Here is a 22,197-nt window from a genome sequence, read left to right as displayed (position 1 = left end):
ACGGCCCCAGCACAGGCGGAGAGAGGCAGAGACAAACGTTAAAGAGCATTTATTGGTGGTGGCCGCAGTTGGAGCGGCTCAGGCTCCCTCGGCCCTGGCCCAGATGTCGCTTGTGGGGGTGCATGAGGGGGGGGCGCCAGCTACGAAAAGTCCCAGGGGAGCGAGCCCAGCCCCCCCCACAGCCCCCAGCCCCCCGTGTGCAAAGGAGGAGCAGCCCAGGGTGGGGGGGCCGGGGGTTAGCACCATTTGACATAAGGTTTCTCTCAGGGTCAGCGCCCAGGACAAGGGGGTGCAGTGCTGCCAAGGAGGGGGGGCATCGGAGCAGGGCAGAGGGGGTTGCGAGCAGGAGTTAAGGTGGGGGTGACACCGGGTGGGCTTCTGCAAGCACCCCCTTGGCTGCCCCAGCAGACCCCCGTGCTGGGGTGGGGGGCGGCTGTGCAGCCCCGCGCTGGCTGTGGGGTGCAATGGGGCTGAGCCCCCCCCGTTGGCAGGCAGAGCAGCTCCCGGGTAAGTGCACTTGGTAGCGCCTGGGCAGGGGGGCCGAGGGGGCTGGGATGGCCCCGTGGGGGTCCCAGGCACCCCAGGGCCCCCTGTGACCAGTAGGCCCCCCCCATCTGGGGCAGGATGTGCCCCTCACCGCCTTCCCGGGGCGAGGGGCTGAGCAGCACCCCATAGGACGGTTGGGGGGGGCTAGGACTGTCCCAGGGGTGGGGTACAGTCCATAGGGTTGTCCCCCCTGGTCCCCGCCACCCCAGCTGCAGGGCTGTCACCCACCCGCACCCTATCCTGCTGTGGGGTGCTCCCCCCCCCCAGCACCACCCCGGCTATGGGGACGATTTCCCTCACACCAGGGCCAAATCCTGCACCCCCCTCCCCCTTTGCCCTCCGCAGTTCTTGGGCTGGCTCCCCCCACCCCAGTCCCCCTCCGTGTCTCCATACACGGCACCGGCCGCGTCCCCAGCCCCATTGGGGTGGGGGGGCTCAGCAGGGGCGCGGGGTCACTTGTCCGTTAGTGAGAGCTGCAGGATCCGCTGCAAGTCCTCCTCCTCCTGCCGCGTCCGGCGCTCGGCTTCCTCCTGCTCCCGCGCCGACAGTGCCATGGCCAGCCGCAGCTGCTCCGCGTAGCTGGGGAACAGGGCGCTGGGCCCCCTGCCGCCCCCTGGGGCTGGGGCAACGGGGGGCCTGGGAGCTGCTGTGTGCTGGGGAGTCCTGGCGGGGGGTGGCAGGGTCTCAGCGCGGGTCCCCTGTGAGGCCAGCACCCGCTCCCGCTCCCCCAGGGGGGCTGGCTGGACCTTACCAACCTGTCTCCCCGGCGGCCCTCGTGCGACATGGGGTGGGTGCCCGGCTTGCTGTTGGTCAGTGCTTCCCAAATGGTCACCTGTGGCCCAGACAGAGGGGTGCTTGGAGGGTGGGACCACCCCTTAGCACCCCAAAACCTGACCATGCCCCAGCACCACAAAACCTGGGCCCCTGGCATGAGCTCCAACCCACCACCACGGGATGCAGGGTTAGGGCAAGGTGGGGTGAGCATCCTGGGGTGAGCATGGGGGCAGGGTGGGCAGCAGGGTCTCCCAGCCAGGGAGGGAGGAGGTGGCAGGGGGGTGGCAGCACCCACCTGGTCGTACTCGCTGCCCGCTTCCAGCAGGCTCTGCTGGATGGCGAACTGCAGCAGGTCATCCTCGTCCTCCCGCAGGGCGTCCTGGTGGGTGCCCACCACGCTGTACCCCCGCGGCACCTCAAACAGCGCCGGGTCCATCTCACACACCCGGCACGAGGCTGCAGGGAGACAGGTGGCAGCATGGCTGGGCACCCCCCTATGTGTCTGTCACCCCCCCTGCCACCAGCCATGTCCCCCCCCACCCCACATACTCAGGGAGCTGGAGCTGCTGACGCTGGAGGAGTCGCTGCTGGGCGAGGGTGCCTCGCTGCTGGGGCTGTGCCGCAGGGAGCTGACGGGCTCGTCGCACCCGTTGAGGTTCCCAAAGGTGATGCGGGCGTTGAGAATATGGAAGATGGGGATTTCTGCGGGAAAGGGAAAAACCAAAAGCAGGGAGGGAAGCTGGCTGTGCCACCCACGCTGGCAGCAAAGACCCCCCCCCGTACCGATCTTGACAGGGAAGCCGGGCGGGAGGCGCAGGGTGATGAAGTCCCGCAGTTTGGCGAAGAGCGCATTGCTTATTGCCATGAGGTCGATGATGGGGGCAACTTGCTCGCAGAGGGACAGCGGGTGGTCCTCGCACAGCCATAGCTTTGCCTTGAACCTGCCGGGGACAGGTGCTGGGCTGGGGACCCCTGCCTGCCCTCCCGGGGGCTCTGCAGCGATCGGGGGGATGACAAGGGGGTCCCAACACGCTCCTTCCCCCCTCACTTCTGTGTCTTGGTGGTGAGCTCCATGGGCCGCCCCATGTCCCGGTTGCCCAGCTCGAAGTTGGGGTTGAAGTACTCCTCGGGGGTGATGGCAGTGGGGTTGGCGTGGCTCAGGGTCTGCGTGATCAGCGTCTGCAGGACAGCCCGGCGGGTTGAGGGGTAAGGTCCAACTGCGGGGCTGCCCCCCAGACCCCTGGGACACTCACCCCGTTGTTGGGCCCCACGTGCTGCTCGGCAATGCCCAGGAAGGACTGCAGAGGGGTCTTACTGCCTGCGGGAGAGGAGGGGGTGAGGGCCAGGGTCGGCGCAGCCCCCTGCCCACCCGGTCTGCGCTGGCTCCACCTTTGCTCTTGCCCTTGTGCTGGTCCGAGAGGTGCTCGGTCCGTGTCCGCGTGATCAGCTCCACGTTGGACGCGCCGTAGACCTGGGTGAGGAGTGGGGAATGGCAGAGGTGGATCCCCCCCCCCCCAGTCGCAACAGGCCGTAGCTCTCCACCCCCGGCAGCCCACCCCCCCCGCCCCTCACCTTGGCCTCGTACCCATTCACCATTTCCGTCTTCTCGCTCCTCCAGCCCAGGATCCCGGACTTGTTCCTGGGGTGATACAGGGCACCGTGACCAACGGAAGGTCTCATTCAGACAGCCCAAGGTGCCAGCACCCCGGGGGGCTGCACAGCCCTGGGGGTGGGCTTGGTGCCGCCCCCAGCCCACCTCTCGAAGGCGATGTTCTTAGTGTCAAGCTGGGTGGTGACAACGGGGGCCGTCAACCGCCCCATCACCTGCTCCTCGGTGGGCTGCACAGCAGCCAGCAGCACCTCCTGGTCGTGGCTGGCTAGGGCCAGCGTCTCTGAGTAGACCACCCGCCGGTCGTGGTCGATCTCCATCACCACTGCGCTGGTGTCTGCAGGGAGATGGGTCAACGTACACTGGGACAACCACAGTCCCCACACCACGTCACCCAGCCCCACTGCAGTGCCAAGGGGCTCTGCCAGTGCTCCCCAGGGAGGGCAGGGGGGGACCCCGATGCCAGCTCACCTTGTCCCCGAAAGACAAAGCTGCGGTTGCCCCGCTGCCAGGTCATATGGTCAAAGCCCAGCAGCGTGGTGTCCACCCGCAGGTTCTGGCCACTTTTCCACACCTTGTAGGTGTCACTGGGGCAGATCTTGGACACCAGCGGCACTGGGGAGAGATGGCGATAGCCCAGCTGGGGATGGGGCCACCCTACACCCCCGAGTGGGCTGGCAGCACTGAACTGGGTGGGGGATGCATCTGGGAACCCGACGCCTTGGTGGGACAGGGGTCTGCAAGCATGGGGGGCGAAGGGCAAGGGGGTAGGTGTCCACTGGCTGGGGGATGGATGCTGGGGCTGGGGGACTCTGCTGGGAAACTCCCACTCCCCCCCAGTCGTGCTCTGCCCCAAGCTCACCCCAGCTGGTGAACTCCCACTTCATCTCCACGTAGAAGTCCTGGGCCTGCGGAGAGCACAGCAGGGTCAGGAGGAGCCCGTGGCCAGTGTCCCCCCCTCCGCCCTGGCGGCCCCCGCTGAAGGCAGGTCACCTTGCGCAGCTTCTCCAGCAGGATGGGGATCCCAGCCAGGCGCTTGATGGCTCTCTGGTAGTCGCGGTAGCGCAGGACCAGCTGCACCAGCTCCAGGTCACGGGTGCTCACAGCCTCCTGCAGGACTGCGGGGCAGAGAGGAGCCGTGCCCAGGGGAGTGGCACAGCACGGTGTGGCATGGCATGGCACCGCTGGCCACTGCACAGGAGCCACGTGCATGTACCACCGCGTGACCTGTCCCTCGGGGAGCTGTGGCACCAGGATGAGCGTGCCCCTGCCTGTGCCAGGGCAGGCTGATGGAGGAGGGAGGCAGTGAGCCCCCCCAGCTCACCTGTCCAGCCGCTGCGGTTCTCCTTGCCCACATCGGCACCATGCTTCAGCAGCACCCTGGCACACTCGAGGTGGCCCAGCGTGGTGGCCAGGTGCAGGGGTGTGCGTCCTCGGGGGTCCAGCTGCTCAATGTCAGCCTGCCAGGAGGGTGGGGGCTCAGGGATAGCTGGGGTGGCCGGACCTTGGCTCCCAGCACCCCCCCACAGACATGAAGCTCCCGGCCGGAGTGGCCAGGGAAAGCGGCCAACGTTTGATGGTATCTCAGAGAGCATGATCATCCCTGAGCTCCCCCAAGAGATGCACCCCAAAAGGCTCTCCCTGCTCCCCACAGCTGCTGCCAGACCCATAGGGAGGGCAGGGAGAGTGCAGCGGGGGCTGCCAGCACCCAGCACGGCTCGGCATGGCCAGGCTGGGCTGCACCCACCACACAGGCATGGAGCAGGGCATGGCAGCGCAGCGGGGGGCACGGATGCCCCTGGCACAGAGCTCTGCATGGCTTAATGCAGCTGCAAGCTCGGGAAAAGCCCCCCACCTCTGGGATTAGGAGGTTGCGGGGGGGCTGCTGCCCAGTTGCCAGGCAGCAGCTGCCGGCAGCCCCCCTCCATCGGTGCCGGGAGCACGGCAGGCGACGTGGGCTGCGGCGGGCGCACGTGTTCCCCTGCCTGAGCCGGGGGCGGCTGCGTGAGCGGAGCGGCTGCTTGGAGGATCCCCGGGCCCTGGGGAGCTGCGCGCTGGGGCTGCGATTGTTTGTGCCAAGCCTGGAGCCTGGCACCCTGCCAGCCCCAAGGAATCCCTCGCCCACCAGCGGCAGCGGTGGGCACCCTGAGCACCCACGGGTCCCGCTCCCCGCCTAGGGTGCAGCATTGCCCCCGTGCCCAGGGCTGGGGACGTGGCTTGGGGTGATGGAGCGGGGGGCGGGGGCAGCCTCTACGACCCCAGCACCCAGCCTTGTGGCAGGAGAGGGGCAGTTGGATGCTGACGGGCAGGAGGCCGCGGGGATGAACCCCCAATCAAGGCATGGGCTTTGGGGAGGCCACCCATGGGAGAACAAACCTGGGGTGCAGGACCCAGAGGTGCCAGCTGAGACTGGGCACCCCAGAGGTGTCTAGGGCTGGGCAGGTGTGGGGGGTGGGCTCTGGGGTGCCCAGGCTCTCACCTGCAGCAAGTCCCTGCCGTGCTCTTGGGCATGTCCTGCAGTCACTCTGCCCCAGGTATGTCCCACCCCTGCCCAGGCTGTGGGCATCCCCATGCCGTCACCCCCCCCCAATCCCCAGGGGCTCACCAGGCTGGGGGACACCTCAGGCTGCCCCCACTGACAGAGCAAAACAGCCCCCCAGTTCCCCAGGAGCCAACATGCTGCTCCAACACTCTCCAGACGACTGCTGCTTCTTAATTGCACTAATGAAATGACTCTAATTAAACCAATCACCCCCCAGCTGGGGGACGGGTGCTGCGGGCTCAGCAGGGCTCCCCAGCCTCAGCCCTGCCCCAGTGCCAGGCAGGACTAGGGTCCCTGCTCCGGGGACACAGCCCTGGAGCCAGCCCCAGGGGAGACGGTGTGACCCAGTTTTCACCAGCAAGAGCTCGGTCCCAGGCCCTGGCACGGCTCCGGCACGGGGGGGCTGCGGCACAGATCTCGGAGCGCTGCCCGTCCTGGGGCTGTGACACCCACCGAGGATGGGGACAGGGACAGGGATGGCGTTCAGTTGGGAATGTGGCACAGTGCATCCCCTCTGCCAGGGCTGTCCCCGGGGTGGGGGACCCCAGTGCCAGCTCCCGGGTAGCTGCGGGGGACACGGGTTGGCACAGGGAGGGGGTGCTGGGTGTCGCTGTCACTGTGCAGCCCCAGGTCCCTGCCACGCGTGGTGGGGCAGGCTGTGGTGGGGGGTGTCCTGGCGCAAGGGGCTCTGTGTCCTGCCTGCCGCGTCCTCCCACTGTCCCTGCCACGGGACGCACTGGCCCTCGCTCCCTGGGTGGGGGCTAGTGTGGATGGCAGCTTACGGTGACAATTCAGGGGTGACCTACCCAGGGTCCTTATGGGGGACATGGAGAGCAGCAACACTGCCAGCTGCCCCAGCACTTCCCAACCCCAAACACCCGCACGTTGGCGGGGTGGGCATGCAGTGCCAGTGCCCCCGTGCAGGTCCCTGGGGTGGCAGGAGGGCAGAGCCCCTGGGCAGGGGGACACCCAGCATCACACCCAGCCCCAACCCACTTACCCAGGGGGTGCTCTGGCAGGGAGAAGGGCTAAGCCATGTCCCTGGATGCCCCGGACAGAGGTGGGGGGCTCGGCCTGGGCTGGCTCCCACCTCCTTCCCCCAAACCTCCACCTGCCCTGGCGCCTGGCCTGCAGCACCCATGGGCCCCCCCACGCACCCCAGGGGTGCACACAGGGCCGGCTCTGCTCTCACCCTGCAAATAGCAGCAGGAGGAGCCATGGCAGAGCCCCACTGCTGGCCGGGCTGGGGGGGTTAGAAAACCCCTCTGCAGGCGAGTGGGGCCAGAGCCACCCTCGCAGCCCCTGCATCTCCCCGTGCCTGCTGAGCCGCCTGCACCCAGCTTTGATCTCTGTCGCGCTGGGCTCCTGGGAAAAATGACCCCGAATTACCACGGAAATAAAACTGCTGGTGATGGGGTGGGGGGTGATGCTGGCGCAGCCTCCCGGCTGGCCCCCACAATGGAGGCGGGTGTGGCGGGAGCCATCGCCTGCATCCCGGCAGGAGCATCGTGGCACGGTGGCCCCCTGTTTTGTGCATCACTGGGGTCCATCCGGCACGGCCCTCAGCACCCTGGGGTGCCCGGAGCTGGGCCGAGGAGCAGGGATGCTCACCACAACCTCACCACCGGCCTCCCTCCAGCGCCTGTGGTTTCCTGCGTCTTCGGGGCTGGGTTTTAATTACCTGAATTGCAATGCCACCGGGGAGAGGGAGGCTGGGAACCTGCCTGGGGATGCGCCTGCGGCCCTGCTCCATCACCGGCCAGCTGGGGGGTCCCGGGTTGGGGGACACCGTGTGTCCCCCCTACCCTGAGAGGAAGCCACCTGGCCTCCTGGGGCTGGGGGGCTGCATCCCGGTAGCACCAGAGCCCTGCGTGTCCCCCGTGAGGGGCTCGGTCTGAGGGTGGGGAGCTGGGGGCTGCACCCCGAGAAGCAGGGCTAGCAGCACCCCAAGAAGCAGGGTGCGAGTCGGGGTGCCAGGGACCCGCTAGAGGCCTAGCAGGGAGCCGGGGGCACGTGGGGAGGGATGCTGGGGCTGCGTGCGGCGGGGGATGCAGGGGACCTGCGGGTGGTACCCACCGCTCCGTGCCGGCGCCGGGGGTCGCTGGCACAGGCTGGGGGTGCAGGGGGACGACGCCACCCGTCGTCCCCCCCGAGCCCTGCCAACGCAGGAGGGCCCCCATCCCCACCCTCACCCTCATCTCCATCCTCAGCCCGGCCGCAGCCCGGCAGCATTGCATCAGCCCGGAGCCGAACCGGGCCGTACCGGGCCGTGCCCGGGGGTTCCCCCCCTAACCCGCCGCCCCCCCCACCTGCTTGGCGCTGAGCTCCCGGTCCAGGTCGCGGGCGCGGTTGTGCCAGACGAGGTAGTGCAGCGGGTACCTGCCCTCCGGCCCCTTCCTGCCTGAGCAAGACGCGAGCATCCTCCGTGCATGCTGGAGCGGCGCGGCGGGCGCGGCGGGGCGGGGCGGGGCGGCGGGGGGGCGCGGGGCGGGCCGGGCACGGCACCTCCCGCCCGGTGCTCCCCCCGCGCCCCCCGCCGCCCGGCCTCATGGGACTTGTAGTCACCCTGCCCGCATCGCCCCCTCCCTCCTCCTCCTCGCCCCCCCCACCCCTCACGCACCGTTCAGCCCATCACCGTGGCCCCCCACCCCGCGGGGGCGTTGCAAGGGGTCACCCCGCTGGCGCTTAGCCCCCCTAACACCCCCCCCCCCCCATTTCCCCCTTCCCATCTGACCTCCGCTCCCCCCATGGGCCATGGTGGGGCAGGGGCGAAGGCAGGGGGCACGGGGGTGCGGGGGCCCCCAGCCCCCCCCGGGCGGCGGCAGGCTCGGGCCCCCCAGCCCCGTTTCCTTTTCCGCCCGCGTTCCTCCCGGGCGGGCGTCGCATTTTCCGGCTGCCGCCCGAGAACAATGCGAGGCTGGGCCTCTGCCGGCGCCACGCTGCGGCCCCCCACCCGCCGCCCCCCCGCCCCGGGCCGCTGCCCCCTCCTCACTCCGCTCAGCCCTGACAAAGGTGGCGGTGGCCCCCCCCCCCCCCCTCCCGCACAGCATCCCCCACCTCCCCGCCAGCCCCGCTGCCCCATGACGTCATGCGCCATCACCTCGGCAACCAGCGGTGAGGTCACTGGCTGCACAGGCCCGGCGGCCTGGCCCGTGGGGCTGGGGGGCAGGATGCGACCCTGCTGCGGTGGCTCCTGCTCGGGGGGGGCTGTGCCGTGAGGGTCTGACCCCCGTGGCTGCCTGCAGGGTCCTCATGGCCATGGCTGGGTTTTCCCCCCTGCTGCGAGGGCATATATGACCCTAGAGCAGGGAACAGACCCCAGTGGTCCCCAGCACCCCCAAACTCCCCTGCTGAGCAGCCCGGGGTGCTGTGGCCCACCCCCACACATCCCCAGTGCAGCAACCTGCCCGCACTGCTGGGACAGACAGGGGTCAGCCAACCCTGGCTGCCCACACAGCACCCCAAGGTGTGCCCGGGATGGGGGTAAGGTGGGGGTGCCTGGCAGCGGGGTGCCCAGTGCCAGAGTGGGCACTGGGAACGGGACTGGGGCTGGATCCAAGATGAGTGCCCAGGGCTGGGGCTGGGATGCGCAGGACCCAGGCTGGGACCAGCACCGGAGGGGTGCCCAGCACCGGAGCAGGGGATGAACAGTGCCCGGGCGGGGATCAGGACCAGGACAGTGCCCTGGGCTGGCAATGGGATCAGGAGGGCACCGAGGCCTGGGAACGGGGTCAGGGCCAAGGGATGCCCGGGAGCAGGGGCAGAAGCAGGAGCAGGGCCGGGGATGCCCGAGAGCAGGCCAGGTTGCACAGAACCGGGCCGGGGGTGCCCGTGGCTGGAACCAGACCGGGGAGGGGGGCTGCCCAGGACCAGGACCGGGACCGGGACCCGACCCGGAGCGGGATGTGCCGGGACCGGGTGCTGGCGCGGCCGCAGGTGCGGTGCGGAAGCGGGGGAGGGGGTGTGCGGTGCGGGTGCGGGTGCGGGTGCGGGTGCGGGGCGGTGCCGGTGCCGGTGCGGGGCGGCCGCGGCGGCGCTGCCGGTGGCGGGGCGGGGGCGGTGCGGCCCCTCCTCCGCCGGGGCCGGGCCTGCGCCGCTTCCTGCGGAGCCGCCGGGCGCTGGGAGCAGCCGGCAGCCCCCGGCGCGCCGCGGCCCCGGGCCCCCGCCGCCCCCCGCCCCGCCGCCCGCCCCCCCGCCCCCCCGGCGGGCCCGGGGGCGCCGCCGCCGCCGCCCCACGCTGGCGCAGAGGCCCGGGCCCGGGCCCGCCTCGCCGCTGAGGATGTCCCGGAAGGCGCCGCGGGCGGAGGTGTGCGCCGACTGCAGCGCCCCAGGTAAGGCCGCCCCCCCCGGCACGGCCCCGGCCCCCCCGGCACGGCCCCGGTGCGCCGCCGCCCCCCCCCCCGCGGCGGGGCCCTCGCCCCTCCGCCCCCGAAGCCTGGCCGGAGCCTGCCTCGCGCTGCCAGGTACGGCTGCGGGACCCCCCGGTGAGCCCCCGGACCCCCCCCCCTGCGCCCCATGGTGCCCCCCGGTACATCCCCAGCACCCCCGGGAGCCCCCTCTACATCCCGTGGTGCCCCCCAGTAACACCCCCGGCACCCCATGAACCCCCTCTGCGCCCCATGGTGCCCCTGGTACGTCCCTAGGACCCCCGGGAGCCCCCTCTGCGCCCCATGGTGCTCCCCAGCACCCCATGAGCCCCCTCTGCGCCCCATGGTGCATCCCCCCGGTATGCTGCCAGAGAGCCCTTGTGCATCACCCGCACCCCACAGCGAGGCCCCTTTGCACCCCCTGGGTGCCCCAAGCCCCCCCCGGTGAGTCCCCTCAGCACGCTGCAGCGCACACCTTGGGGACCCCCACTGTGTCCCCCACTCTGGGCCCTCAGAACCTCTGATGCACCCCCAGTGCGGCACACTGGTGAGGCCCCTGGGCCTCTTTAGTGCACACCCTTTTCCCCCCTCTAGGAATCTCCCAGTACACCCCAACGTGACCCAGATAACCCCCTCGTGCCCCCTCGGTGCACCCAGTGTACCCCCCGCTGCACCCAACGCCCCCACGCGCTACCCACAGCCTTGGCACCCCTCAGCGCAGAGGCTGCTGGCGTGGGCTGGGGACGTGCCAGTTGATGGCAGCAGCACCGAGGACCCCAACAGTGGTGGGGTGGGGGACACGCACCCTCCCACACCCCCCAGCCAGCACCCACACCGGCCAGATCCGGGCTTGGTGGTGCAGGCGGGCTGAGCCGGCGGCCGCTGCAAGCCGGAGCCTGAGCCTGGGCAAGACGATTCACATCCCCAGCAGTGCCAGTGCCCGCAGCCCCCGCACCAGGCATGAGCCCATGGGCGTCGTGGTGGGGCTGGACCCCCAAACCTTCCCCGTGGCAGGGCCGGGCCCCCAAACCCTGCCCGTGGCCAGCGCGGGTGGCCCCACGGCGATGAATGAACGGGGCCGAGAGTGGAGGCTCGCTCGGGGAGGCTCGCTGGGAGCCGGCCCCGGAAAGCTGCCCGCGGGCCAAGGCTGTGCTGAAATTATTCCGGCCACGCGCCAATGGCCGGATCCTGCCAGGAGATCCAGCGGCACGCGTGGGCACGGGGCTGGCTGGCCTCTGGGCCCGGCCCCTCTGCTGGCGGGCAAGTGGGGGGCACGGGGTGCCCGGGGCGGTGCCGAGGTTCCCTGCTGGGGCAGGGGGAAATGGAAACCAGTTTCTTCCAATCTCTTATCGCCTGGCAGCCATGTGAGGAAATGAGTTATAAAGTCCAGAGGCCGCTTCCTACCACGTTGGGAGCACCCGCTGCTGGGGATGCACTGCCGGGCCCTGCGTGCTGGGGTGTGCACGGAGCACCCTGGTCCCTCTGCCCGGGCTCCCTTAGCCGAACCCCGCTCCGCTGGCTCCATGCGGGGATGCCAGCTGGCCCCAGACCTCCCCTCCCCAGCGTGGGGCCGAGGGCTGGGGGTCGCAGCGCAGGGACAGAGGTGTGCCGGGGCTCCGGGATCCTCCCAGGGTTTGGGGTGTCCCCGTGCCAGCGCTCCCTGAGCCGCTGTGACGCCCATCCGCATCCCGGCCACCCCCACAGTGGGAGGGGGTGCCACCCCAGGGGGGTACCCTGGATGCTCCCGGTTGCAGGGCCGCAGGCAGCCTCGCCGGCCGGCTCCCCCGACAGCAGAGTGTCCTGTTCCCGGCAGCGCCCCGTGGGCAGCGGGTGCGAAGGCACAGATGCCGCCACGCCGGCTGCCAAGGCGCTGCCATCTGTGTGCACCCGGCTGCCAGGCTGGGGGGGCTACTGCTCCCCCCCCAGCCACCCCACCTCAGCTCTGGGGCACTGCAGCACTGCAGAGCTGGGTGCCCCCCAAAACGGCAGCCCCGGGGCTCTGGAGGGGTGCTTGGGGAGGGAGCTGGGACCTTGTGGGGAGGAAGGACATGGGGAAAGCAGCTTTCTTCTGCGGGGTTGCGGGGCTGGCATCACCCCCTGGGGGCCACCATCACACCCTCGGGGCCATCGTGGCTGGCCAGTGCTGCCGCCCCCGCTGCAGACCCTGCACCCCTCAGCCTTGGGGCTCCCCTGCTGTGGGGCGGTGCAGTGTTTGTGTAGGCCCTACAGAAATCAGGTGTGGTGGGGCTGGGCAGAGGCTGGCAGGACCCCCCCTGGGTGGCCACCCAGGGGCTGTTCAGCATCATCACCCTGTGCCTGGTCACATGCTATGGGAGGGGGCTGTGGCCCGGCGGGAGGGTCCCCAAATCCTGCTTTTGGTGCTGCCGGGGGCAGCTGCTGCCCTACAGCCATGCTGTGGGGCTGGACCCCACCCCAGGCCAGCCCCACGCCCCATTTTTTGGGGTGCAGGTGTGGGGAGCTGCCGGCCAACAGGAGCGGGGCCCCCGCGGGTGCTGGGGCCGGTGCCAGCGCGGGGCCGGCGCGGCCACTCAAACGGCCCTTTGTTCCCGGTGGGGACACAAAGGGCTCCAGTCCGGCCGGCCAGGGCCGGCAGCCGGGGCTGGGGGGGTATGGCAGTATGGGGGGGCCGTGGCACCTGCCCCCAGAGCCGGGCTGCCCTGCGGGGCTGGCCTGGGGTGCAGAGCTGGTGACCACTGTCTATGGGAGCCCGCAGGCTGCGGGTGTCCACCCACTTGGGGACATGCTGCCATCATCCAGGACCCCCCCCCAAAAATGCCCAGCTGGGGGGCTCGGGGTGCACGGCCTCGCTGGGTGCTCAGCAGGTCAGGGTGCCCCTGCTGGGGGTGCGCTGCCACGGGGCTGGCATCCCCCCTGCCACCAGCCGCCCTCCTGCTGGGGGAGGCCAAATCCTGCCCCCCTCTTCTGGCTGGTGCCTGGTTGCTATGGGAAACCTGTGGGTTTCCCCTGGCGATGGGCTAGGCCCCTCGCTGTCGCTGGGGAAACGATTCCTGTGGCAACGCATCCCCCCCCCCCCCCCCCCAGCAGCGGGGTGGATGGAGAGGTGACCGCCTGGGGAGGGGAGCTCCGTGGTGGGGACACCCGCTGACAGCCCCGTGCCACCCCCCAGACCCTGGCTGGGCCTCCATCAACCGCGGGGTGCTCATCTGCGATGAGTGCTGCAGCGTGCACCGCAGCCTGGGCCGCCACATCTCCATCGTCAAGCACCTGCGCCACAGCCCCTGGCCCACCACCCTGCTCCAGGTGGGTGCTGGCCCCACAGGGACGTGGGGGGGGACACGCGTGGGGACCCCCGTGCCCACCGGGCCCTGCCTCTCCCCTGCAGATGGTGCACACGTTGGCGAGCAACGGGGCCAACTCCATCTGGGAGCACTCGCTGCTGGATCCGGCCCAGGTGCAGAGCGGGCGCCGGAAGGCAAATCCCCAGGACAAAGTGCAGTAAGTGCCCCCCCGAGACATGGGGAGGGGGTCTGCGCCAGCCGTGCGCCCCTCCCTCACCCTGCAACCTGCCACCCCCCTCCCAACCCCCCCCAGCCCCACCAAGTCCGAGTTCATCCGCGCAAAGTACCAGATGCTGGCCTTCGTCCACAAGCTGCCCTGCCGGGACGATGATGGCGTCACTGCCAAGGACCTCAGCAAGGTGGGACACGGGGTGGGGGTGCGGGCCCTCCCACCCCCCTGGCTGTGGGGACAGATTCCCCCCCGCCCTTACCAGTTTTCCCCTCCGCAGCAATTGCACTCGAGCGTGCGGACAGGCAACCTGGAGACCTGCCTGCGCCTGCTCTCGCTGGGCGCCCAGGCCAACTTCTTCCACCCGGTGAGCGCTGGCAGGGCTGGGGGTCCCTGGGCAGGGTGCTGGGCTGGGTGGGGAGGCCCAGCACCACGGCTGGCAGGCAGGCAGGCAGGCTGCGGGGCTGAGGCTGCCCGTGCCCGCAGGAGAAGGGCACCATGCCGCTGCACGTGGCCGCCAAGGCTGGCCAGATCCTGCAGGCAGAGCTGCTGGTGGTCTATGGTGCCGACCCCGGGGCGCCCGACGTGAACGGCCGGACCCCCATTGACTATGCCAGGTGAGGGTGGGGAAAGGGGGGGGGCCACCCCTGCCTGCACCCCCCCTCCGAGGGTGGGCATCACCCCTGCCCGTCCTCTCACAGGCAGGCAGCCCAACACGAGCTGGCGGAGCGGCTGGTGGAGTGCCAGTATGAGCTGACCGACCGGCTGGCCTTCTACCTCTGCGGCAGGAAACCGGGTGAGCGGGGGGGTCCCGGGGTGAGGGGTTACACCGGGGGGGCACGGGGCCCCGCTCATCACCCCGCTCTTCGTGCAGACCACAAGAACGGGCACTACATCATCCCACAGATGGCCGACAGGTGAGTACCCAGCGCCCGTGGCCACGCTGCCCTGTCCCACGTCCCCCCCAGCGTCCCCGCTGGGCCGAGGGGGGGACCCCGGTCACCTGCCTGTGATGGTGCTGGAGCATCCCTGGGGGGGGCGGGGGGGTCCACGTGCCCGCGCGTTTAACATCCGCCTTTATCCTGTTCTTCCCTCCGCTGCCTTCTCCGGAGCGCAGGGTGCGCCCAAAGTGCATGGCACAGAGGTATTGTCCGCTTGGCTCTCGGCTCCGGGGGCCCCCCCCGTGCCACCGGCATGGGCCCCCCCTGCAGCCCCGGCCACCTGGCCCAGCCTGGCACCTGGGGAGGGGGGTCCCGCTCACCCCCGGCCAACTTGTCCCCCTGTGCCTGCCCGCCAGCTCTGCTTGGTGAAGCCCGCCATGCCCGGGGCGGGGGGGGGGTGTCCCTGTCCCGGTGGGGTGCAGCTGGGGACCTTTTTGGTGGGGATGGGCCGGGAATAACCCCTGCTTTGTGTCTCCCCCCTCCCCACGCCCCCCCAGCCTGGACCTCTCCGAGCTGGCCAAGGCAGCCAAGAAGAAGCTGCAAGCGGTGAGTAGGGGTCAGTGCTGGAGGGGGTCCTATCCTGCCCGCTCCCCCATCCCGCCTGACGCCGTTCCCGCTCCTGTTGCAGCTCAGCAACCGCCTCTTTGAGGAGCTGGCCATGGATGTCTACGATGAGGTGGACCGCCGGGAGAACGACGCGGGTGAGCGGGGGCGTGGGGGGCTGGGGCTGGGGGTGCAGCTCCCGGGGGGCTGTGACGGGCGTCACGGCGCGGGGAGGAGCAGCCGGTGGGGCCGTGGCCGAGCCCCGCGCTCCCCCCGATCTGGATGCGTCCGCTGGGACCGCAGGCCCCTCCTTCTTCATTCCTCCGGCCGGGAGGTTTTCTCGGCCGAGGGGCCACCGCTGGGTGCTGGGGCTGGGGTGCTGCCAGAGGTGGGTGCCGGGACCCCCGGGGGCAGGGGCTTACCCCGGAGGGGTGTCCTTCAGCTGGGGGTTGGCAGGGTGGGGGCCACCCCATTCCCATGGCGGGGTGGGCACTGACGGGCACACCGAGCCCTCTCCCTGCCATCTGGGGGGTTGGAGAGCCCGTGCCCCAAAGGGTGAGGAGCGGGGGGTCCCTGCTGGGGGCCGCGGGGGGGGACCTCGGCCCTGCAGGGTGGCCGGGGGAGGCAATTCCCGTCAGCCCGGCCGGGCTCTGCTCCCAAGCCCAAAAGGCTGGCCCCGCGCCCACGCCTGCGTCCTGCCGGCTCCGCCGCCGCCTCCGGGCCCTGCAGCCCGCTCGTTCCGGGGGGTCTGGCCCCCGCAGCCCCCCGGGGGTCTGACGCTGGGTGCCTGCCTGCAGTCTGGCTGACGACGCAGAACCACAGCACGCTGGTGACGGAGCGCAGCGCTGTCCCCTTCCTCCCCGTCAACCCCGAGTACTCGGCCACACGCAACCAGGTGAGCCCCCCCCCAGGCCCCGTGGCCCTCCCTTGCACTCAGACCCCCGCTCACCCCCTCTGCCCCACACCCCCCTCCCAGGGCCGGCAGAAGCTGGCCAGGTTCAATGCCAGGGAGTTTGCCACCTTGCTCATCGACATCCTCGGGGAAGCCAAGCGCCGGCAGCAAGGGAAGAGTCTGCTGAGCCCCACAGGTGAGGGATGGGGAGGGAAGCGGGGGGCACGTTCCCTCCTGCCCCTGCTCAGCACCCCCTGCCCTCCCCCAGACGCCCTTGACTACTCGCTGCGGAGCCAGAGTGACCTGGACGACCAGCACGACTACGACAGCGTCGCCTCTGACGAGGACACAGACCAGGAGCTGCTGCGCAACGCCTCCCGCAACAACCGCGCCAGGGTGAGCCCTGGACCCCCGCCCCGGCCCTGCACCCTGGCTCTGGGACCCCGGCGCTGAGCCCCTCTCCCCACAGAGCATGGACTCCTCCGACCTCTCGGATGGCCCCATCACGCTGCAGGAGTACCTGGAGGTGAAGAAGGCTCTGGCCGCCTCCGAGGCCAAGGTGCAGCAGCTGATGAAGGTGAACAACAGCCTGAGCGATGAGCTGCGCCGGCTGCAGCGTGAGGTGGGTGCGGGGCCGGTGGGACTCCCCCTTCGGCATCCCCCCCTCCCCTCGCTCATACCTCCCCTGCCCCGGCTGCAGATCCACAAGCTGCAGGCAGAGAACACGCAGATCCGGCAGCAGACGGGTCCCGCGCACCCAACCCCAGCCCCCAGCGAGCGGCCGGAGCACGGGCACCCCCCGGGCACGGCCCCCCCCCACCGGCGGGACCGCCAGGCCTTCTCCATGTACGAGCCGGGCTCGGCCCTGAAGCCCTTTGGGCAGCCGGTGGAGGAGCTGGTGACGCGGCTGCAGCCCTTCGGCACCGGCGTGAGTGTGCCGGGGTGGGCGGGTGGGTTTTGGGGTGCGGTGGCCCCCCCAGCCCCACAGGGTGCTGGGTCCTGTCCCTATGGGGCCGTAACCTTTCGTGTGTCGCCAGGAGGTGGAGGACGAGGCTCTGTACTCCATGCACATCCCGGCCAGCGTGTACCGGGTAAGGGGGCCGCGGCGCGGGCGGCTCCTGCATGGGATGTGGTGGCCGTCGCCCTCCAAGGACGTCCCATCCCCCCGCTGCCCTGCACCCCCTGGGTCAGGCTGGGGACCTCCTCGAGGGGACGGCGGCCGTGGGATGTTCCTGCATGCAGGGCAGCGGTGTCCCCTGTGCTCGTCCTCCCCTGCACGTCACCGGGGTCGGCTCCGGACCCTGCTGCGCCCTGTTCAGCGCCGCTTTCCTTCTCTTCCTCCTCCAGATCCGGAAAGGTCCATCTGCCTCCTCGGTGCCCTTTCCCCCATCCTCCCCCCTGCTCTCCTGCCCGCCTGACAGTGCCCGGCACATGGTGATGTACTGGGGAGGGGGGGCAGCTCCTGGGGTGGGGAGACCCCTGGAGCTGGGCAGGGCTTGACGCTGCTGCTCTCCCCTCCAGAGCAAGCTGGACCGGCACGGCAGCGGCACTGACAGCGACTACGACAACACACAGGCGGGTGAGGTCCTGATGAGGTGAGTGCTGGGGCTGGGGGCTGCATCGGCAGCCCCCTTAGGGGCATGGGGCCATGCTCCTGGCGCTGATCCCAGGGGGTTGGTTGGTCCCTGCAGCATGGAGGGGAAGCGGTTTGTGGAGCTGAGCAAGGACGAGGACTTCCCCCATGAGCTGGACCCGCTGGACGGGGAGCTGGACCCTGGGCTGCCCAGCACTGAGGACGTCATCCTCAAAACTGAGCAGGTCACCAAGAACATCCAGGAGCTGCTGCGGGCGGCGCAGGAATCCAAGCATGACAGGTAGGGCTGGGGCACAGCCTTGGGGTCCCTCGGGACCCCCGGGCCAGGGGGATGTGTTCACACGGGGCCATCCCTGCCACTGCCCGTGGCCGGGAGCTGTTGTCCCCGCTCAGTGCTCACCCCTTCTCCTTGTCCCCAGCTTTGTGCCCTGCTCAGAGAAGATCCACTCAGCTGTGACGGAGATGGCATCGCTCTTCCCCAAGGTAGGAGGGGTTAGGGGGTCCCTGGGGTGGGGGGGTCCCCACCAGGCACTGTTGACTGCCCCCGGCATGGTTCCTGATGCCGTTCCTCTGTCCTGCTGCAGAAGCCAGCACTGGAGACGGTGCGGAGCTCCCTGCGGCTGCTCAACGCCAGCGCCTACCGGCTGCAGAGTGAGTGCCGCAAGACTGTGCCGCCCGAGCCAGGTGCCGCCGTGGACTACCAGCTCCTGACCCAGCAGGTCATCCAGTGTGCCTACGACATCGCCAAGGCCGCCAAGCAGCTGGTCACCATCACCACCCGTGAGAAGAAGCAGTGAGCGCTGACCCGTGTCCCCCCGCACCCCCCCAGCCCCCGTGCTCTCCATCTCTCCCTCCCCTCCGGCAGCAGCCGGCACCTGGGGCGAGCACGGCTACGAGTGGCCTTCAGCCCCTGGGGAGTCGGGGCATGGGGTGAGGCCCCCCCCCCTCCCCCTCCCCCCAACCTCGTCCCCCACGCCACCGAGGAGCTGCTGCTCAGCCTGCGGGGTCGGTGCCTGCATCCCCCCTGTACAGACCCCTGCCTGCCCCTGCGCAGCCCGCCCCGCGGCGCATGCCTAACTTATCCTGTACATAGCCCGTGTAGCTGTCCGTGGCGGCGGTGGCGATGTACCCCCCACCCCCCACAAAGCCCCTCGCCGGGCGGCCGGTACCCCTGGGGCCGCCTGCAGTGTTACACTGGACTGGGGCGCCCGTGGGCCCCCCCTCCCCGGGCGTCCTGCCCCACCCCCCCCCGGGGCCGCGCTCCCTACTGTAAGATGTGTCCTTGTACATTTGTATCAATAAAGGTGTGAGCATCGCATGGGCCCCTGGCTCTGGTGGTGATGGGGGGTCCCGCCCGCCCTGGGGCATGGCTGAAGGGGATTCGCTACCCCCCCCCAGCACCAGGCAGGGCTCGGCCACGTGTCCCTCCCGTTTCACCCAGTCCCCTTGGCCCTGGCTGACGGCCAGTTACGCCATCCCTGGCACAGCCCCACCGCTTGCCCAGCCCCGGGGCAGGGCCTTCCCTGCACGGCCCCGCCATCACCCGCCGAGCACCGACCGACTGACAGGGCTGCTGGCCGGGCCTCCCGCCACCTCCATGGTGTCCCTCGAGGGTTTGGTGGCCGTGGCCGCGGTGCTCACCGGCCTGGCTCTCCTGGCTGGGCGCCTTTGGGCAGGGAGGCTGGCGGAGCCCGGAGGCTGGAGAGAGGAGGAGGAAGAGGGGGTCTCCTTCATCACCGAGGACGGCTCGGGGCGCTGCCGGCTGCTGTGCAAGCCCTCGGCGCTGGCCCAGCACCTGGTGCGGAGCTTGGGGCGCTCAGCGGCGTTGTGGGGGGGCCACTGGCCGTGGCCGCGCTGGCCGCGGCTCCAGATGCTGCAGCAGCTCCTGCAGCCGCCCTCGCCGGTGCCGGCGGTGGCCCGGGAGCTCCTGCAGCTGCCGGACACAGGGCTGGTGGCCCTGGACTGGCTGGTGGGGCCATGGGGGGTGACAGGTGGCGGCGGGGGGGGCCCCAGCCCGGTGCTGCTGCTCATCCCCAACGCCACCGGCAAGGTGACGGGGGGGCTGCTGCAGCTGGGGTTGCGGGCGCTGGAGCGGGGCTTCATCCCCGTCATCTTCAACCGCCGGGGCCACAACGGCTGCCCCCTCACCACCCCCCGGCTCCAGCCCTTCGGGGACCCCGGGGACCTGCGGGAGGCAGTGACCTACCTGCGCTGCCGGCACCCCACGGCCTCGCTGCTGGCCGTCAGCGAGGGCTCGGGCTCGGGGCTGCTGCTCGCCTACCTGGGGGAGCGTGGCTCCTCCAGCCACCTGGCCGCCGCCGCCTGCCTCTCCCCCGTCTTCCGTGGCCGGGACTGGTTTGAGGCCGGGATGCCCTGGCTCTACGAGTGGCCGCTGCTCCTGCACCTCAAGCAAGGACTCAGCAGGTCAGTGGGGTCCTTGGGGGAGCTGGGGAGGGGGTACCCCGGGAGCCCCTTGGCCATCCCTGGGGGGAGGGGGGCTGCATGCAATGGGTGCTGTTGCCGGCACCTGGAGCCCCAGCATGAGGGGAGAGATGCTGAGAGCAGCAAAACGCGCTGGTTAATGAACACCAGCCTGCAGCCGGCTGCCACTGGACCAGCTTGGCCACCATGCACTCCCCGCCCCGGCTGGCACTGGGGCAGCATCTCGGGGGTCCCCAGCTGGGCGCTGCCACCTCGGTGCAGCAGTGCTGGGTGGGTTCAAAAGCCCCTGTGGTGCACTGGACCCTGATGGGGGGGCTGAGTGGGGCTGGTCACCCCCAGCACTGCTGCTTGTTCTTGAGTCTCTGCCCTGTGGGGCACAGACCCACGGCTGGGCGGGGGGCTGCGCAGCTGCCACCCCCATCCCTGGGTTCTGGGTCTGTGTTGCCCAACACAGCCGCACTGGGGCCAGCCGAGCCGGGCTGGGCCAGGAGATAAACTGCCCTGTGCCAGAGCCTTGGGGAAGCAGCAGCTCCCGGGTGGTGCTGATACCTTGGGGGGGGGGGGGGGGGGGGCAAAGGAGGGCTTAAAAATGCAAGTAACCCCCAAACTTTGGGGCAAACGGGTGCCAGGTTATGCTTCAGCAAAACCAGGGTGGGTGCATCCAGGCAGAGCCTTTACTGCAGGGATGGGGAATTGCTGGGAGGTGTCTTTTGGTGGGGGTTGGTTGGGCAGCAGGGTGGTCCCCCCCCCTTTCCCACTCCCCACTGCAAACCCTGCTGTCGCAGATGCAGCGCAGCGTGCTGGCTGCCTCCCGTTGCCATTGCCATGGCACTGGGCTCGTGCTGGCTGTGCTGTGGGGACCCCCCCCATCAAGGGGCTGGGACAAGCCCCCCCAGACCAGCTCCAGGCAGGGCAGGGGGAGCTCAGCAGCCACCCCCGGCCCCCGTGTGCTGGGCCACGGCCAGAGCACAGCCCCCAGACACTTCGTGTTGGGCCACAAGCCAGCAGCAGCCCCCAGCCCACGGCAGCCCCCCCATCCCCGCAGGTACGCGGGGTCCCTGGCCGAGGCGCTGGACGTGGACAGGGTGCTGGGCAGCCGCTCGCTGCGGGAGCTGGAGGAAGCCCTCTTCTGCCGGACCAAGAGCCGCCCCACCAGCTGGGAGGCTTACTGGGAGCGCAACGAGCCCCTGCGCGACGCCGACGAGGCCGCTGTGCCGGTGCTGTGCCTCTGCAGCACCGACGACCCCGTCCGCGGCCCCCCCGGCCCGCAGCCTGCCCCTCGAGCTCTTCCGCAGCAGCCCCTACTTCTTCCTGCTGCTGACCCCGCGCGGGGGGCACTGCGGCTTCCCCCGGGGGGACCCCGGCCGCTGCTGGGGCCACGAGGCCGTGCTGGAGTATTTCAGGGCCATGGGCGAGTTTCTGCGGGCAGAGGAGCGGAGGAAGGGGCTGCTGCGGTCCCGCAGGTTGGGGGGGCCCACCGGCGAGCCCCCCATCTTCACCTGGCAGAGGTCCTACACCCGGTAGCAGCGGGGCGGGGGTCCCCGTGCCAGGGGTGGGGGAGTGGGGGCTCAGAAAGGCAGACAGACACTCCGTGTACTAAAATTACTTTATTACAGTTGATTTTTTTTTTTTAACATTTCCTTTGCTATGATACAAAGGATACTTACAAACAAAATATTACATATGACCTTATTTTTTTCTCTTCTCTTATTTTCTGACAACTTGGTAACAGCTTTAAATGCACAATCTATACAATTAATACAGGTTATATATGAGCTATAATGTATGTTGAACCAGAAGAATACCAGAATACTGACAATATACTGTACATTAAGCCTTACCAGTTAGTGCTCGTGGCATTTTCTACAAGAAGGAAAACGCACACCTGTAGATTCACTCATACCAGCTGGTGCTACCAGACACGGAAGCAGAAAGGAGTTTAATTCCCCTAGTTAAATCCTTCGTGGCCCATCACCGTGGTGCTGGGCCTGGAAACCTCAGACCAGTGTTCATAGTAAAACAGCAGATATGTGTGTGGGTTTTTTTCTAACTAATGCTCTGTGGCACAAACCGGCGTGGCCGGGCGCCTTCCCCCGGCGCCGCAGCAGCCGGGCTTTGCTAGACCTGGATGATGCCCCAGAGCAGAGAGCCACGGCGCTGCGGCCGGGCGCTGGGCGAGCTCTTGTTGGTGAGCCGGACCTCCGTACGGAGGGGGAGAGGAGGAGGAGGAGGAGAGGAAAAGCAGCAACAGCTTTGCTGTCAGCAGTAGGCAGCTCTGGGCTTTGTGCAGGTGAGCAGGCAGGCGCCAAGCAGGGCCGAGCGCGGCAGGGCACGGTGCTCCCCGGCACGGCTCGGCCCTGGCACACGGAGCTTGCGCCCGGCGAAGCCTCGGTGGGCTCGGAGCTGCCTCGTGGTTACCCGCTCGCCGGGAAAGGTTCGCTTTTGTTTCGCAGCCAAA

The 22,197-nt window shown here is 69.8% G+C and overlaps 3 protein-coding genes across 8 annotated transcripts; 2 read left to right on the top strand and 1 right to left on the bottom strand.

Moving 5' to 3' along the window:
• Window positions 1–34: 34 nt before the first annotated feature.
• ANKRD13B (ankyrin repeat domain 13B) lies at window positions 35–7,937 on the bottom strand. 2 transcript variants are annotated; one of them, XM_040616777.1, is made up of 15 exons: window positions 7,781–7,937; window positions 4,254–4,389; window positions 3,923–4,047; window positions 3,792–3,837; window positions 3,401–3,544; window positions 3,077–3,266; window positions 2,893–2,959; window positions 2,710–2,791; window positions 2,574–2,638; window positions 2,369–2,499; window positions 2,104–2,261; window positions 1,870–2,022; window positions 1,616–1,776; window positions 1,302–1,378; window positions 35–1,209 (listed from the first exon to the last, which is right to left on the bottom strand). In XM_040616777.1, the coding sequence occupies exons 1-15, from the start codon at window positions 7,889–7,891 to the stop codon at window positions 999–1,001; spliced, it is 1,857 nt and encodes a 618-aa protein (XP_040472711.1). In that variant the 5' UTR covers window positions 7,892–7,937; the 3' UTR covers window positions 35–998. The 2 variants fall into 2 exon arrangements, with proteins under 2 accessions (XP_040472711.1, XP_040472700.1); XM_040616766.1 differs by having other exon boundaries at window positions 1,870–2,261.
• A 1,732-nt stretch (window positions 7,938–9,669) lies between these two features.
• On the top strand, window positions 9,670–18,615 carry GIT1 (GIT ArfGAP 1). Of its 5 annotated transcripts, XM_040616713.1 has the most exons (22): window positions 9,671–9,802; window positions 12,987–13,120; window positions 13,203–13,315; window positions 13,412–13,517; window positions 13,608–13,694; window positions 13,814–13,944; window positions 14,029–14,123; window positions 14,202–14,244; window positions 14,445–14,471; window positions 14,766–14,814; window positions 14,897–14,969; window positions 15,609–15,706; window positions 15,788–15,899; window positions 15,972–16,099; window positions 16,173–16,325; window positions 16,404–16,631; window positions 16,741–16,794; window positions 17,051–17,137; window positions 17,225–17,298; window positions 17,395–17,577; window positions 17,717–17,780; window positions 17,882–18,615. In XM_040616713.1, the coding sequence occupies exons 1-22, from the start codon at window positions 9,751–9,753 to the stop codon at window positions 18,092–18,094; spliced, it is 2,304 nt and encodes a 767-aa protein (XP_040472647.1). In that variant the 5' UTR covers window positions 9,671–9,750; the 3' UTR covers window positions 18,095–18,615. The 5 variants fall into 5 exon arrangements, with proteins under 5 accessions (XP_040472638.1, XP_040472655.1, XP_040472647.1 ...); XM_040616732.1 differs by lacking the exon at window positions 14,445–14,471; XM_040616704.1 differs by lacking the exon at window positions 14,445–14,471 and having other exon boundaries at window positions 9,670–9,802; window positions 15,788–16,099.
• A 48-nt stretch (window positions 18,616–18,663) lies between these two features.
• ABHD15 (abhydrolase domain containing 15) lies at window positions 18,664–21,333 on the top strand. Its single transcript, XM_040616753.1, is given in 3 exon segments — window positions 18,664–19,721; window positions 20,785–20,995; window positions 20,997–21,333. Coding segments are annotated over 3 exon segments (1,536 nt in total). The 3' UTR covers window positions 21,264–21,333.
• The last annotated feature ends 864 nt before the right edge of the window (window positions 21,334–22,197 follow it).

This window comes from Falco naumanni, chromosome 1 (assembly GCF_017639655.2).
Source record: "Falco naumanni isolate bFalNau1 chromosome 1, bFalNau1.pat, whole genome shotgun sequence".
Classification (NCBI taxonomy): domain Eukaryota; kingdom Metazoa; phylum Chordata; class Aves; order Falconiformes; family Falconidae; genus Falco; species Falco naumanni.
This window is presented reverse-complemented; position numbering and strand designations above follow the sequence as displayed.

Coding starts and splice junctions, on each gene's coding strand:
- ANKRD13B (XM_040616766.1), bottom strand. CDS start 7,891: ATGCTCGCGTCTTGCTCAGGCAGGAAGGGGCCGGAGGGCAGGTACCCG. Junction 2,500..2,573: donor ACGTGGGGCCCAACAACGGG/GTGAGTGTCCCA, acceptor GCTGTCCTGCAG/ACGCTGATCACGCAGACCCT. Junction 2,262..2,368: donor CTCACCACCAAGACACAGAA/GTGAGGGGGGAA, acceptor TGTCCCCGGCAG/GTTCAAGGCAAAGCTATGGC.
- GIT1 (XM_040616704.1), top strand. CDS start 9,751: ATGTCCCGGAAGGCGCCGCGGGCGGAGGTGTGCGCCGACTGCAGCGCC. Junction 13,518..13,607: donor CTGCCAAGGACCTCAGCAAG/GTGGGACACGGG, acceptor TCCCCTCCGCAG/CAATTGCACTCGAGCGTGCG. Junction 14,245..14,765: donor ATCCCACAGATGGCCGACAG/GTGAGTACCCAG, acceptor ACGCCCCCCCAG/CCTGGACCTCTCCGAGCTGG.